A 17,599-nucleotide genomic window follows, 5' to 3' on the forward strand; every position below is an offset into this window, starting at 1 on the left:
AGTTTGGGATTTTTTCCCTAATCATACTTACCTAGGTGGATGCAGCATCTGTCCCCCGGCGTCTCTGCATTGAGAACCGAGCCATCGAACACCGCCGATGGCTCGGTTCTCTCAGCTCCCTGAGAGAGCTGCTGACTGTCAATTAGCAGCTCTCCTGCTCTGCGCCTTCACACTAGTGCTGCACAATTAATTGTTAAAAGATCGCAATCTCAATTCAACCACCCTGAGAATCCGTATTGCAGAGTTTCCCCGATTCTTTCATGTAACAAGTATAGAGAGTTCTCTGCTCACTCTGGCAATCTGCCAAGTTTTTAACAACATTGTAACTTTTCCATCTTAGATCAAAGGGATAAAACTTCTGTGTTTAAATTTCTGTGTTCTAAACCTTTTTCTGACACGTGTTTCCTACAGTTAAAATCCTTTTTTTTTTTTTGCTAGAAAATTACTTGGAACCCCTAAACATTATATATATATTTTTTAGCAGAGACCCTACGGAATAAAATGGCAATTGTTGCAATATTTTATGTCACACTGTATTTGCACAGTGGTCTTTCAAACGCAATTTTTTAGGAAAAATACACTTCAATGAATAAAAAAAAAAAAAAAAATGAAACAGTAAAGTTAGCCCAATTTTTTTGTTTAATGTGAAAGATTAGAGAGAATCGCGAGAGAATCGTGATCTATCTTCTAAGCAAAAAAATTGCGATTCTCATTTTAGACAGAATCGTGCAGCTCTACGCTACACTCACTGGAGCGCTGAGCTGTGGAGGGGTGGGGAGCGGCTTCCACTTGTACTTTTAGCATACTAATGGCTAAACTCCGGTCCGCTTCATCCTGTAAAAACTCCAGGATGGCCGGAATACCCATTGACACCTTCTTTGTTTCTAGCCAAGAACAAAAAAAATTCCAGAACTTAAAATAAATGGCCTGTGTAACTTTCTATCTACTAGATAACATTGTGCTCACAACCTTATACTAAAGCCCCTAAGACTTCAGGATGCTTTCCTCGGGTACCAGGCGGCCAGCTTTAAAATTTTGACTTTTTGGAAAATATACTGGGCCCTAGGATAGTTTATCCTCCCTCTGCGGAAGCTTGAGGGGAGGTTCCTTCGATAGGCGAAGCAGAGTGGAAAATCAAAAACACTGTTCGGCCAATATGGCACTACTAAAATCATCGAGGTGTTTTCCTAAGCAAATTTTCTTATGACCAGGGGAATAAGCTTGAATGGGGGAAAGACAGAACACAGACGGAATGCCCAAGTCTGAGCCAAGGCATCCACCTCTTTGGCCAACTCGTCCATTCCTAACGAAAAGTATGTTGGAATTGTGGTATTGGACTTGTTGGCAAAAAGGTCCACCTGCAGAAGGCCCCCTATCTTTGTGGTTATCTGAAAATCCTCCCGATTCAGAGACCATTCTGACTCGCGAACCTGAGGACGACTCAAATAATCTGCCAGACGGTTGTCCCCCCATTTGAGTGAACTGCTGAAACTGACCCCAGGTTGATCTCGGCCCAAGCAAAAATCGTGCTTGCCAAGCGTATTAGGGATGGACAACATGTCCCCCCCGTTTGTTCATGTAGAAGACCGCCACCACACTGCCGGAAAGGATCTGGATGTGGTGACCCCTTACCTTCTTGGCAAATGCTCTCAGGGCTTCCTAAATAGCCTTTAATTCTCTCCAATTGGCCTACCTTTGAGATTTCTCCCTGGACCAGGACCCCATGGGCCACTTTGGACTCCCAGGGGCCTCCCATCCCCAGGTTAGGGACCTCTTTGCCCTTTGGGATAAACGAAAGGTCTTGTCCAAGGCTTGTTGACTTCCGTCCCAATTTTTTAGAATGTCGGTGTGGGGACATCTGAAATGGGCCCTTGCCCAGGGCACTGTCGGGATTGTTGCTGCCAGGAGGCCTAACCCCGACATGCCTGTTCTGATGAAAAGTGGAAGGTTGCTCTGAAGGTAAGCAGCCTTTTCCACTGCCTTCCTTATCTTTTCCTCTCTGGAGGTACTCTTTCTGTGTTATGGAATTCACCCTTAAACCTAAGTAGCACAGATCTTCAGAAGGGGTCAGATTCCATTTTTCTCTGTTTATGAGCCACCCCGGGTCTTCTAGGAAAGGGACCTTCATCTGCAAATCCCTTTGCAGCTGGAGCTTACTGGGGGCAAAGAATAAAAGGTCGTCCAAGTATGGGACATCCAAGTACGGGACGACTGAGATTCCTTTCAAACTCAGCGGGTCTAGTAACCAGGACTTTCGTAAAAATCCTTGGGGATGAGGAAAGGCCGAATGGCAAGGCTCAGAACTGAAGGTGGCGAACAGTCGTCCCCCACCTGATTGCGACCCTCAAAGAACTTTTGCAAATTATCGTGAATCGGGATATGCAAGTATGTGTCCCTTAAATCGAGGGAGGGCATAAAGCAGTTTGGAGGCAAAATGGTTTTTGTTGTGAAGATTGTTTCCATCCGAAACTTCTTGGAAACCACTCCCTTGGTTAAGGGTTTTAAGTTCAGGATCAGGCCGGAACTTGCCTGAGGGTTTTCGGACAACAAAGACGTGTGCATAGAACCCTTGATTTATCTCCTGCGGTGGGACAGGGACAAGCACCTGCTGGTCTATCAAGACGCCTATCTGAGACAAGAGGGCTGAAGCCTTCTGAGGGTCCCTGGGAGGGGAGCTTACAAAAGGTTCTTTAGGGCAGACTGTCGCTGAACTGTAACTGATCACCCTCCTCTGATGATCCTCAGGACGAAAAAAATTTGGGGCAACCTTTTTCCACTGCAGAAGGAAGAGCCCCAGTCTTCCTCCCACTGGAATATCGGGGTTTATTTATTTATTTTTTTAGGAGAGGAAAAAGGGGTACTTCCTTTTTGCTTCCCCTTTCCGCACAGTTTCCTTGACTATTTGGAAGCATGCAAATGCACCCTTTGAGAGCATTTTTGATCGGGATAGATTTCTTTTTACCAGTGGTTCGGTCCAAAACTTTTTCCAGATCTGGACGAAACAAAAAATCTCCTTCAAAAGGGATGCCGCAAGAGTTCACCAAGGCTGCTACTTCAGCCAACAATTTAACAGGCTTTCTGCAACGTAGGGAGCTAGTCTAATATTTCTTTCCATGAGGTCCTCCTTTCTAGATGGGCCTGTAATTGGTCTAACCAGACCTCCAGGTTGTGTGCCATGACTATGGTAGCAATCGCCAGTTTAAGGTTGGCCATGACCATCTCCAATGACGGTTTAAGCAACACCTCCATCCTTTTATCCATGGGCTCTCTTAAAACCCCCATGTCTTTAAACGCAAGGTCCACTGATTTAGAGACTTGTGAGAAAGCTAGTTTAGGGACCATATTCCATAAACAAGCGGGATTCTCACTATAAAGGAAACCTCCTCTTGAGGCTTTTGGGGGAAAACATTTTTTTCTCAGGATCCACCTTTTCTTTCCTGATGGATTCTGAAAACGCGCTATGTACTGGGAAAATCCTGCCCTTACCTTCCTTCAAGGTCTGGTACATTGGATCATGCAGAGACAGGGAAACCTGCTCCTTCTTGATCTTCAGCAATTCATAAATCATGCCTAACAAGGCATCTACCTCCTCGAGTGAGAGCTTGTATCTAGGCCATTTTGATCCCTTAACCAGAGCATGTGTCCCATTATCCCTTTTATTAATAGATATGTACCGTGTTATGCCCATGTGTATCCCCAATTTAATCCAAACAACATATTGATTGATTTAGGTCAGTATTGACTCCCACAATATTTCACATACATGTGTGTCTATCTTGATACCTTAGCCTAAATTTATTCAGTATATGACGTAATGCTCCCTGGTTTATATTTATTTGTCAGTGGCCATCTCTCACTTAAATTTTTTGTTCTTTGTTCTTCCGATTTGCTATCAATTTTGTATTTTTCCATGTTTTTTTCGATGTTTTTTGATTTTTTTGCGATATTTTTTGATGTTGTGACTTTTTGCGATTTGTGCGTTTTTGTGATTTTTTAAGTGGTTTTTTTTTGCGATTTTATACATTTTTGGTGATCCATTGCTCTTTGTGATCTACTTAGAGCTTGGAAGTTTAAATTATCGTTTTTGTAACAAAATTATCATCTTAATCATGTTATTGCACCAAGTATAGAGAGACTATGGGGTTTATTTGCTGGGGCTGGGGAGTGCGGATTCTGGTGCAGCTTTGCGTGGAAGCCGGTCGGCTTCTAGGTTTTAATGTCAAAGCTTGGCAGAACAAGCTGAAGTTGGAAGCTGATTGGCTGACGTGCACGGCTGCGCCGGATTTGCTCTCTCTAGTTTTGGTGGATTAGCCCCTATGTCTCCTACACACCTGCCCACACAATATCTTTTGATTTTCTAGGGTTCTTTGAGATTCAACTGAAAAAATCAGTAGCGTGGCCACCTTTCCCATAGCAATCACAGATACAACGAGATCATTGCTCTTTGTTTACTGTTCCTTGCATAGCCATCCAGGTAATATTTATAGATCTCTATGAATTTTGGACCACCATCTGAAGGTTACATTATTTAGCACATATAGCTAGTCTATTAAAAAGATGTTCACGTAACTCCTTTAGGGTCCCTCTTTATTTTCCCACCTTTTCCATGCACCATTTAAATGCTTCCCCATCGGATGACGATTTTCTGTCTTTTTCTTCTCTTTTTTTCTTGGCCGTTTGTTGCAAATTTGAGATATATTTTTGTTTATGAATCCAATATGAAGGGATTCCAGATGTCGTTGAATGGGGCTTGCGTTTTTCTTGAGTGCATGGATTTATGTGGGAATAATGATTTATACATAATCATTTGTAACGAAAATTAAGGTTTTAGCAACACAATTTTCAAATGTAATTAGGTTTATATATTTCTGCATATATATAACTTATATATATGCAGAATATATATAACTGCATATATATATATGCAGTTACTAAGACATTATTGATAGTGCTGGGAATAGGATTATTGGTATTTCCACATCAATTTCATGTATATGTTATTTTGCGATTTTGTATGGTTCCAGCATGTTTTACATTTTTACTAATTTTGTTTATCATCATTTATACACCGTTTTCCTTTGAGATTATTTATCATTTACAATTTGAAAATTAGTGTTGTTACTTTGTATTTTGTTATTGTTTAATATTGTTTTAGTATTTATCATGGTCTTTATCCCAAGGTTATGGATGTACACAATGGGAGAAGTTGAATAATGCAAACATTGAAAATAATCATGTGTCTAGCGCATATATATATATATATATATATATATATATATATATATATATATATATATATATATATATACGCATTGGTTCACTTAATAAACTTTTCTAGTTTGGTGGACCTTTATAGGCATTATTATATTGTCATATTATCTTTTCTTCAATCTTTGATTTCAAATTCAACTTCACATCCCAGATGTCTCCCTCTTGGGTGTCGTTCTAGAATTTAATTATGTGGGCAGGTCTCCATTTGAGACCATCTCTGGATTGGCTATCAAAACCTGAAGTCCCTATATATACCCATGATCAAACTTTAATCATTCAGCTATGAATAAGCGCCATGATGGGGCGTGAAACATGGTAGCTATTTTTCCTGTTCCTCCCTGTACATGAGGTGACTGCATTTGGATTTCTTCATATTTCTTCATATCAATAAAGATGCCTTCTTTGGTGTGCGGTCGTCCAGGATCTTTTTCTTTCCTTAACCAGAGCATCCTTGGACGAAGCAGCCTCACTCAGCTCCTCCAAAGAATCTGGATCCTCCTCTCCTGTTTCGTCACCCTCCTCTGGGGTGGAAACAAGGGGTACTTCTGCTGGCTGGTTCAGGGCTTTAAGGCCTGAAAACATAGACTTAATTGCAGACATTTCTTTTTTAACGCCTGAAATCAAATTCTTGCAGATCCCCGCCGACTCTTTGCATGCCAGTTTGTCAATACATGACCTGCAAAGCAGCTTGTTCCAGTGCTCTTTAAACTTAACAGAACAGGATGGGCATCCCCCCCCCCCACCTGACTTTCTTGGGTCTTTGGGATGAGTCTGTAAAATCGAGAAGCGGCAAACACAAAAAAACCCTGTCAGTGGGATCTGATCCACCATAAGTGCACCATCACCAAATCACCCCTGTGTTCCACAACAGCCCGAACCCTCTTTGGACTTCAAAGCTCCTTAGCCTGGGTCCAGCCATTAACAAGGGGAGGGAGCCCAAGCATACCCGCTCCCAGGAAAACTCACCCCCCCCCCCAAACCAGGTAGAATCAAACCCCTGTTGTCTTCCTACCTGAGCTGGGCCATCACCACTGCCACATGGTTCCGCTGCTGGTTCTGCAACAGCATGCTGCTCCTCTTCCTGCAGCATCTTGACTCCTGCTGGCCTCTTCCTGCTGTTGCTGGCATCCATGCTCCCCGCAGGACCCAGAAGTGATGTGCCGGAAGCCCCACCCCTCCTCCTGCGCTCCTTGGGTCGGAACTCAGAGCCAGCACCCGCCCACCACCTGCTCTCACCAGCCCAGCATTGGCTTCTGGTTCGGCTCCGGCAAGAGAAACTCACGGTGGACATACAAGCTCACCCTGAGCTGTAGGGAGGAAAAAGGTGCCGGAATGCAGCCTCTTGTCGCGGCCCCACCGGGGGGGCCCAGGGCCTTGTCGACCCCTCTCCTGCATTCACAGGTATCTGCCCACCCCAAACAGCACTCCTCGCTCTGGGGACAGGAGTATATTTCCAACACAACCTCCTCCTCTGGTGGAGGAAACACAAAATACTGAAGAGTGGGGATGCCTGGCCTCTCTTTAAGTGCTTCCTGGAATTTTAGTATTTCCTGCCTCCAGAGGTGGAGCCTGTGTCTCCTGTGCTGTCCGGGACAGGCGACTGGAGAAAAACACTTTTCTTTAGTGGGGAAAGGAAAGAACCACTGTCAGATTTTTATTCCAGTCTTTGTCCCTATAGCATATTTTTCCTAATTTCCTGTCTAGTGAAAACATTGTCAGCAAAACAGGAGCTGAGGGGAAATTTCTCTAACGAAGCCCAGGATTGCAGTAAAAACATAGCAGGAGTTCTAATGCTTCCCCATTCTATCCAAAAAGTGAGAAAAAAAAGCTTTGGCTGCCCATAAACTTTAAGCACCTGGTTACAATGTATACTTGGGCAAAATAAAAAATAAAAAACATACAGATCTCTCCAACACGTTTTTGGCTTGACATACACTTCAAACATGGTGTGTTGCTAAATGAATCCCCAAATTTCAAAAAACATTTTGTAACTGGGACCCTTTCACCCGTATCCTGTCAACAAAATAGATGCAGTCATGATACTTGAGTCAAGCCAGATTTTCTGGAAACATTTTTTTTTTTTTTTTTTTTTTTTACTTGCCATGTCTGACCCCAAGCAGCCTACACATATATTAACATACACAACAATTGTACTTAAAGTGGATGTAAACCCAATGTCATCCTTTCTAAATTACTGCCATAGGGGTTATCTATAAGGATATACACGCCTCCTGCATGTATCTTTACCTATCAAATGTCTCCCCTCTGTCTGTTATTAGACCTGAAAAACTGCAGATTCTGTGAGTGGGTCTGTTGTCTGGAGCTCGGTGGGTGGAGTCGTGATGTCAGTAGATGCCCGCCCACCTCTACACTCCCCTTGTCAATATTTATTTTCTCTGTGTATTTCTAACAATGAACTTCTGCTGAACTTCTGCTATGATCTCTAACATCCATTGAAAAGACAGGAAAGTAACCACATGACTTCAGCATGCCAAATCATGCTGAGGTGTGGAACAGCCAATCCTTGCAGAGCTGCTGAAGAAAGGAGTGGGGGAGGGAATTAAAAAATACTGCATGTCTCGTAGGCTAATGCATGAGATGTAAATCACCTGTCACTCATAGCAAGGGGAGTATTTGACAAAGTTTTTCTCCGTTTGTCAAGAATTATTCACTGAACAATAAAAAGGGATTGCTCAGGGATGGATTAACTCTGTGTGGCAAGACTAGGCTCATATGATAGCAAATCTTATACTCTACAGTATGATTAAAAAAAAAAAAATTTCGGGTTTACATCCACTTTAAGTTTCATGATACTGAAAGAGAAACATGATCACAAATCTCACCTGAGAGCCTTTAGGGACAAGTTAGTAATGGAGGTGCATGATGCCAAGTCCAAATGTCTGAGTTTACAACAAAATTTACTGAGGCTAGACGAGGTTCTGTAAGGAGGACAGACATGTAATGGCTCACAATGTTGCACGTCCCATAACAAAGGCTTCTACACATTAGACACTGGTTCAGATATAGCCAAACAAACTCACATGGGCCTTATTAAATGCAAAATTTACTCAATATGGTTTCAAGCCAAACTTCAGCCAGCTATACAAAGTTTAGGCTCCCAATTATACTCATTGGAAGAGAGCCATGTACAGTGCATCCAGAAAGTATTCACAGCTTTTCACTTTTTCCACATTTTGTTATGTTATAGCTTTAATCCACAATAGATTATATTCATTATTTTCCTCAAAATTCTACAAACTATACCCCATAATGACAACATAAAAGAAGTTGGTTTGAAATCTTTGCAAATGTATTAAAAAAAAAAAACTAAAAAAAAAAAAAAAAAAAACACACGTACAGAAGTTGTCACAGCCTTTGTTTTGCCATAACACTCAAAATTGAGCTTAGGTGCATCCTGTTTCCACTGATTATCCTTGAGATGGTTCTACAACTTGGAGTCCACCTGTGCTAAATTCAGTTGATTGGACATGATTTGGAAAGGCACACACCTGTCTATATAAGGGCCCACAGTTAACAGTGCATGCCTGAGCACAAACCAAGCCATGAAGTTCATGGAAGCGTCTGTAGACCTCCGAGACAGGATAGTATCAAGGAACAGATCTGGGGAAAGGGTACAAAAAAATTTTCTGCAGCATTGAAAATGCCAATCAGCACAGTGGCCTCCATCATTTGTGAATGGAAGAAGTTTGTAACCACCAGGACTCTTTCTGGAGCGTGGCGCCCAGCCAAACTGAGTGTTCAGGGGAGAAGGGCCTTAGGGGGGTGACCAAGAACCCAATGGTCACTCTGACAGTGCTCCAGGGGAGAGAGGAGAACCTTTCAGAAGAACGACCATCTCTGCAGAACTCCACCACTCAGGCCTGTATGGTAGAGCGGCTAGACAGAAGCCACTCCTCAGTAAAAGGTAAAACAAACTTCTCTGGTCTGATGAAACAAAGACTGAACTCTTTGTCTGAACGGCAAGCGTCATGTCCGGAGGAAACCAGGCACCGCTCATCACCTGGCCAATACCATCCCTACAGTGAAGCATGAAGGTGGCAGCATCGTGCTGTGGGGATTTTTTTCAGCGTCAGGAACTGGGAGACTAGTCAGGGTTGAAGAAAAGATGAATACAGCAATGTACAGAGACACCCTTGATGAAATCCTGCTCCAGAGCATTCTGGACCTCATCTTCCAACAGGACCCTAAGCACACAGCCAAGATAACAAAGGAGTAGCTACAGGACAACTCTGTGAATGTCCTTGAGTGGTCCAGCCAGAGCCCAGACTGACTGAACATCTCTGGAGAGATCTTAAAATGGCTGTGCACCGACGCTCCCCATCCAACCTGATGAAGCTTGATTGGTCCTGCAATGAAGAATGGAAGAAATTGCCCAAAAATAGGTGTGCCAAGCTTGTAGCATCATACTCAAAAAGTTGGAGGTAATTGGCGCCAAAGTTGTTTTAACAAAGTATTGAGCAAAGGCCGTGAATACTTATGTACATGTGATTTGTTTAGTTTTTTTATTGTTAATATATTTGTAAAGATTTCAAACAAGCTTCTTTCACGTTTTCATTATGAGGTATTGTTTGTAGGAAAATAATGAATTTAATTCACTTTGGAATAAGGCTGTAACATAACAAAATGTAATAAAAAGTGAAGCACTGTGAATATTTTCCGGATGCACTATATATACAAAATGGGAAACAATGCATATCAGAATCCAAGTAAAAACTATACACAATCCTCCTGATTGGTTTGTGAGTGCAAATTTTGGTTTTTGGTACAGTCAGGTCTATAAATATTGGGAAATCAACACAATTCTAATCTTTTTGGCTCTATACACCACCACAATGGATTTGAAATAAAACAAACAAGATGTGCTTTAACTGCAGACTTTCAGCTTTAATTTGAGGGTATTTACATCCAAATCAGGTGAACGGTGAAGGAATTACAACAGTTTGTATATGTGCCTCCCACTTTTTAAGGGACTAAAAGTAATGGGACAGATTAACAATCATCCATCAAACTTTCACTTTTTAATACTTGGTTGCAAAGCCTTTGCAGTCAATTACAGCCTGAAGTCTGGAACGCTGGGTTTCATCCCTGGTGATGCTCTGCCAGGCCTCTACTGCAAATGTCTTCACTTCCTGCTCGTTCTTGGGGCAATATCCCTTCAGTTTTGTCTTCAGCAAGTGAAATGTATGCTCAATCGGATTCAGGTCAGGTGATTGACTTGGCCATTGCATAACATTCCACTTCTGTCCCTTAAAAAACTCTTTGGTTGTTTTCGCAGTATGCTTCGGGTCATTGTCCATCTGCACTGTGAAGCACTGTCCAATGAGTTCTGAAGCATTTTGCTGAATATAAGCAGATAATATTGCCCGAAACACTTCAGAATTCATCCTACTGCTTTTGTCAGCAGTCACATCATCAATAAATACAAGAGAACCAGTTCCATTGGCAGCCATACATGCCCACGCCAAGACCTTTCCTTTCCTTCTCCATACTCTTCTCTTCCCATCACTCTGGTACAAGTTGATCTTGGTCTCATCTGTCCATAGGATGTTGTTCCAGAACTGTGAAGGTTTTTTTTTATGTTTGGCAAACTCTAATCTGGCCTTCCTGTTTTTGAGGCCCACCATGGTTTACATCTTGTGGTGAACCCTCTGTATTCACTCTGGTGAAGTCTTCTCTTGATTGTTGATTTTGACACACATACACCTACCTCCTGGAGAGTGTTCTTAATCTGGCCAACTGTTGTGATGGGTGTTTTCTTCACCAGGGAAAGAATTCTTTAGTCATCCACGGTTGTTTTCCGTGGTCTTCCGGGTCTTTTGGTGTTGCTGAGCTCACCAGTGCATTCTTTCTTTTTAAGGATGTTCTAAACAGTTGATTTGGCCACACCTAATGTTTTTGCTATCTCTCTGATGGGTTTGTTTTGTTTTTTCAGCCTAATGATGGCTTGCTTCACTGATAGTGACAGCTCTTTGGATCTCATATTCGGAGTTGACAGCAACAGATTCCAAATGCAAATAGCTCACTTAAAATGAACTCTGGACCTTTTATCTGCTCCTTGTAAATTGATAATGAGGGAATAACACACACCTGGCCATGGAACAGCTGAGCAGCCAATTGTCCCATTACTTTTGGTCCCTTAAAAAGTGGGAGGCACATATACAAACTGTTGTAATTCCTACACCGTTCACCTGATTTGCATGTAAATGCCCTCAAATTAAAGCCGAAAGTCTGCAGTTAAAGCACATCTTGTTTGCTTCACCTCCATTGTGGTGGTGTATAGAGCTAAAAAGATTAGAATTGTGTCGATGTCCCAATATTTATGAACCTGACTGTAAGTCCAAAATATATTAAAGTACTACTCCATATTGGTGCACCACGTGCACCAGTATGGAGTAGTACTTTAATATTGGTGCACCACATGCATTTTTTTCAAAATTTTCCATGTTTGAGCAACCCCTGCTCCTTCACAGACAGCAGTATATAGAAAGAGGCTTTGCTCTTAAAGTGGAACTTTAGTCAGAAAATGAACCCCTGCTAGATCACTTCAGGTGGCCCCTTTTGGTCAAACAATAAAGGCCAAGTTTCTTTTTTTTTTTCTAAATTCCAGCTCCCCTATGTATGCACAAATATAGCATTTATGTACTTTTTTTGCAAAAATATTAAAGCTTTCTATAAAATCTACAGACACTTACCCTACTGCCCTCCATCCACGTTTCCAAACATATCTATTGCTTCTGTCTTATTTCCTGAACAAACTTTAGGTCAGGACACACGAAGGAGTTGACCAGCTGACCTCATTAGCACACACCATGCATCATGCACCCACCCACTCCCAGCTGCATGTTTTTTAAATGAAATGAAATCAATCAGTGATCACCCTTCTCACTTAATACACAATATACAATCAGACTGCATAGTGTATGGCCATCTTTATACAAGTATATAGGAGGAAGTGGACAGAAACACTCAGCTGTCAAGCCCCGTTCACATCTCTGCATAGTGGGAACTCGTATTCCAACACGTGGGTTTTATTTACTTATTTTCTAGCGAGGTGGGGAGGCGTTTTGGATCACACATAGGGCAGCCCATCCACCTGAATGGGCTGCCTTACACACAGCATTTGCCCCAAAGAAGCTTCAAAACTTTTTTATAGAGCGGAGCTTGGTGCGCAATGCGAGTTCCCGCTATCCAGAATTGTGAATGTGATCGGCGTGCCTGCTCTGTTCCATGGGCTTTTGAAAGTTTACCTAACTTTAAGTGCATACTTTTTTGAATAAACAAATAGTTCTAAGCTACACCATGAGGAGTTCTCTCGTTTCTTTGACACATGATCAAACCTTCGTTGGCGGATCTTTGATTTGGGGCCGTTTCCATTGGAGGATACACATCTCTTTGTCATCCATGCTTACTTGACTACCTGTAATGGGTGTCATGTCGGTTTGGTGAGTAGGATGTTTGTCCATTAATCGGTGCAAGGCGGCACTTTATTCTTCACAGAAACAAGAACACTTCACTTTCACCTGATTGAGGAATTTTGGGGGTGGTTTATGGACTTTACATTGTATTTATTGATTTGCACATGTCTATATGAGCGCGGTATGGAAATATTTATTTAATTTATTTTTCACATATTAGATCTTTGGTCTCACTACGGGCTGCTCTTTGTATTAATTTTGTATTATATCATATTGTAATTGGTCCAGGGTGCGCGGTCTATTAAGGTTTTTAACCTTATTCACCACTGTATACACAGTTGTTGTTTCATGTATTACTATTTCTACTATTTCTTTTGCTTATTCCCTTTAAACGGGCCTATTGTTTTAATCTCTGCTCAAGTTATCCTGTGTCTATTATGAATATGGACTGCTAAAGCTGGCCATAGCGGGCTGATCAAAAAAGATAAACTGATTCCCTCATCCACACAATTAAGTTGGATGGAGGAATCTGCCTCACTGTGCTATTGTATATTGAAGTGGAGCAGTCTCCACTGTCAGAATACACTGACCAGTGCTGCAGCCGATCGGCTGCATGCATTAAGTGAAAAATTTAAAACATTCCCGATCGAGAGAAGCTAATCATTAGATCAACTTCTTATGAGGGGGAATGGCCATAGATGATACAAAATTTGTCTGGTCTTTGCTAAACTGGCTGATTTGCAACTGATCTAAAATTGACCTCACATTGTCTGCTTCAATCATTAGTAAACGTCAGCCAATCAAACCTAAAATGGCTGAGTGCAACTGAAACTTAGTGTGACGGGAGGGCCTGTGGAACTCAGAATCCTTTGGAAAGTAGGGGATGCCCTTGTTTCAGCTCCCCATACACCTCTTATGTCTAAGTCACCCTGTGCTATCCTGGCACAGTGTGAGTGAGAAAATATATCTTGGATTGCTTAAAATGGGACAGTAATATTTATCCCCAATATCTCCAAGGATATATATGTAAAGACTATTATTGGTTTGTTTGATTCTGAACTCAACATGTTAATTGAGTGAGCTGATCACATTAGCCTCCAGGACTGGCTAGGAGACAAACAGTCTACTCCTACTATAGTTGTTGATGACTAGGCTGAGGAGGGGGTGAGAACACTGTTTGTATTGTTAATTGTAATTAGCTCCTGCTATTGTGAAAATGTCCTGTGGTTGTACTTATGATAATGTATAATGTACTGTGTGAAGCTTGGTGACCACAAGTCTGGGCAAAAGGTCATGTTAGATAATTAGCTCATGTTAATTAGGTTAGGTTTTAGTCACCCTGCTGTATATATATTTGTGTGAGATCTCAAATAAAGAGTTAGTCCATGTTAGCAACTAAGCAAGTCTCGTCTTGTTTTATGCTTGGGAGCGGTTGGAATATCTGATATCTGTATCCAGACTACAAGGAAGTGGTATACTGACGGAAGCACTCAAGTGGAGCATGGGACGTTCCGTGACACTTAGCATACAAATTATAGTTAACTGTAGACATTAGATGCCCATGAAATTTGGGCAGCCACTGTAGCATCTTTAGATTACCACAATACTTTAAGGTAGGGGAAGAGACATAGAACATTAAACAGCTAAACACCTGAAAGGGCACATTTTGCTATAAACAATATGATGAAACACCATTATCCACCTTTGCCCACACAGACTACTCACGTGTCAGTGATTTTGGTGCAGCCATTCAGGTTTAAAACTTCAATATTCCTACAGTTTTGAGCAAAGGTTCTGCAGAAGACACAGAACACAGTTAAACGGACGTAAACTAGGACAGTAAAAATTATGACAAAAAAAATAAATAAAAGGCAGACCTGAGAGCATTATCTCCCACACCCAGGCATCCACGTAAACTTAGTTTGCGTAAAAACCCGCCACATCTTTTGGATATATTCTCTACTACTCGGCCCTGGAAAAAGAGAAGATTTCACATGGAGGACTTACTAAGAGTAGTAAATTGGAAGTCAGTGCTAGACAACTAACCAAAGTACAGATTAAGATATAATGAAAACATAGCTACCTCAATATCCCTTTGAAAGTCAAATAAGTCGATTCTCTGCCAATTGCTGCCATCAAGAGCAAGGACGTTCCAAGCCTGAAAACATCAAGTGATGTACTGATCAAGTTATAGCGCAACTAGGTGTCAAAACAAGGCAAAATGCCTATAAAACAAGTGATTATTTTGTCTGTACTTGGAGGTGAAAGAAAAAAAATTAATAAGCGCAAATGCCTACTACCCTCAAACATGTGATCTCCCCACCTGTACCCACTACAATTAGTGGTTGGGGTATCCACCGACATGACAGTCTATAGCTAGATCTAATGATGAACTAACATCCCCTTTATCCTACTGATGAAACCAGCACCAGCATTTACTGCTCTTTCCACTTGCCTCTGTAGTGAAGTTTGAATCTATCACTGCAGGCTGAAGGTAGGCAGGCAATTCAGCTCCACACTGGGCTCAGCTGCACATCAGAGACTGCTGTTACTGGGCTCATACTGATCACTTTTACTGTTGGGTGGACGTGGCAACATGTTTCAAGGGCATGGCCCTCTTTCTCAAGCATCGTCTCAAGCAGTCTCTAGTGTGCAGCTAAGCCCAGTATGGAGCTGAATTACCTGCCTCCCTTCAGCCGGTCAGCCTTTCGTGAGAGATACAAACATCATGCTTAGCAGCCACCGGACATCACTGACCCTGATGTGAGCGGCTATACAACTTTAGCAAGATGGAGCTGCATTCAAGGCGCTTTTATTTTATGAAATACAGTACTCTGCAAAAATGTTGGGCAGGTGTGAAAAAAATGCTGTAAATTAGGACTGCTTTCAGAAATAGAAGTGTTAATACTATTATCAACAAAATGTAAAGTAAGTGAACAGAAAAGGAATCCAAATCAATTCAATATTTGGTGTGACCACCTTTTGCCTTTAAAACAGCGTCAGTTCTAGGTACACTTACACACAGTCTTTGAAGGAACACATGCAGTAGGTTGTTCCAAACACCTTGGAGAACTAACCACAGACCTTCTGTGGATGTAGGCTGCCTCAAATTCTTCTGTTTCTTCATGTAATCCTAGACAGCCCCAAACTTGCAAGGAACCTCCACCATGCTTCCATGTTGCCTGCAGACACTCTCCATGTGCCACTCTCCAGCCATTCAATTCATCAGTCCAGCACACCTGCTGCCACTTTTCTGCACCTCAGTTCCTATGATTTTGTGCATAGTGGAGTCACTTAGCCTGGTTTCCATGTCAGTGATCTTCCATGAGGACCACTTCTGGCCAGGTATCTCCAGACAGTAGATGGATGTATCTGGGTCCCACTGGATTCCACCAGATCTGTGCTGATGGCACTGCTGGAAATCCTCCAATGTCGAAGGAGAGTAAGTATGATGCTGCATTAAGTTTCCTTGGCTGACCATTGCATCTATGGTCCTTAAAGTTGCCTGATCAATGGTGTCCTCAATACTGAGAAATATAAGCAGATACATATTCATCATGCCATACCAATAGGGAGATGTGTGACTTGCCCCAAATGTATTCTGCAGCAGAACGACTCCAAACATCCTGGAAATGTCTGCAGGTAACATTGAAGCATGGTGGAGGTTCTTTGCAAGTTTGGGGCTATCTGGAATTACATGAAGAGACAGAATAATTTGAGGCAGCCTACAACCACAGAAGATCTGGGGTTAGTTCTCCAAGATGTTTTGAACAACCAACCTTCAAAAACTATGTGCAAGTGTACCTAGAAGAATTATGCTGGTTTGAAGCCAAAAGGGTAGTCACACCAAATATTGATTTGATTTATAATTTTCTTCTGTTCGCTCACTTTGCATTTTATAAATTGATAAAAATAACTAATTACATTATATATTATTGAAAGCATTCTGTCAGGAAAGGCTTGCTGGGAGCAGTAGTTCTACACAAGCTGGTGTGCAATTGCAATCTACAGCGTCCCCTGTGAGTTACTTGCTTATCTAATCTGTTCCTATGATTACCCGGCTTGCCCTGTGACTACCTCTGCTATCCGCCTGCATCTGACCCCGGCCTGTCCACGACCTTGCACCTGCCTTATCCTCTGGTCCATCCGTGCATGCATGCATCCAGTACTGTCTGTGTATGACCTGGCCTGCCTGACCTTCCTGTGTTCCAGTCCCTGGAACAACCTCTGTGCATCCTGTGAATGTCTTCCTGATACCAGCCTGTTCCAGTCTTCAGCCAAGTCTCCTGTCTTCAGTCTTCTGACCCCCAGCTACAGAATCATCCGGAACTCCAGACCTACCTTTCAGCTGTTGATCCTGCCAGGCATTTGTGCTACCTTGCACTCCCGTGCCTCCTGTTCACTCTATCAGGGGCCACGAGTCAGGGGCGTAAGAGAGGCCTCCCTCTGCCTATCAGGCTCATCTACTAGGTACGTTGCAGTATCAGACAGCCATGTCTGAGCCCGAGCAGGGAGCCTCTCCGATGGATAAACTTTGTTTACATCTAGCAGGCATGACACAGGCTGTCAAGAGCCTACAGGAGGGCTATACCCGCTTGGAAGGACGTGTTCAAGCACTTTCATCTCCTGCTGCAACCCATGGGTCTCCACATGCCTCAGCCGGCGCATCTGCTCCACCTGCAGTAGTGATGCTACCCCCTGAACCTCATGTACCCACACCTGAAAGGTTCTCGGGAGGGCCTTCCGTAACTCCTATGAACTTTACTTTGCCCTGCAGCCACGCACCTTTTCCTTAGAGGCTACCAAAGTGGGCTTTGTGATTTCCCTGCTACAGTCTTGGGCACACCGCCTTCTTGAACAAAAGGAAGCAGAACTGACTAACCTGACCACGA

The 17,599-nt window shown here is 42.5% G+C and overlaps 1 protein-coding gene across 9 annotated transcripts in view; it reads right to left on the reverse strand.

Moving 5' to 3' along the window:
• Nucleotides 1-17,599, reverse strand: part of FBXL20 (F-box and leucine rich repeat protein 20) — a 592,644-nt gene that overhangs the window by 457,181 nt on the left and 117,864 nt on the right. For all 9 annotated transcript variants that reach the window (XM_073608335.1, XM_073608334.1, XM_073608339.1 and 6 more), the window contains exons 4-7: nucleotides 14,791-14,865; nucleotides 14,585-14,679; nucleotides 14,433-14,501; nucleotides 8,115-8,210 (exon numbers count right to left, since the gene is read on the reverse strand). In XM_073608335.1, the coding sequence (XP_073464436.1) occupies nucleotides 8,115-8,210; nucleotides 14,433-14,501; nucleotides 14,585-14,679; nucleotides 14,791-14,865 (335 nt within the window). The remainder of the gene's footprint in view (nucleotides 1-8,114; nucleotides 8,211-14,432; nucleotides 14,502-14,584; nucleotides 14,680-14,790; nucleotides 14,866-17,599) is intronic.

This window comes from Aquarana catesbeiana, linkage group LG12 (genome assembly GCF_042186555.1).
Source record: "Aquarana catesbeiana isolate 2022-GZ linkage group LG12, ASM4218655v1, whole genome shotgun sequence".
Classification (NCBI taxonomy): domain Eukaryota; kingdom Metazoa; phylum Chordata; class Amphibia; order Anura; family Ranidae; genus Aquarana; species Aquarana catesbeiana.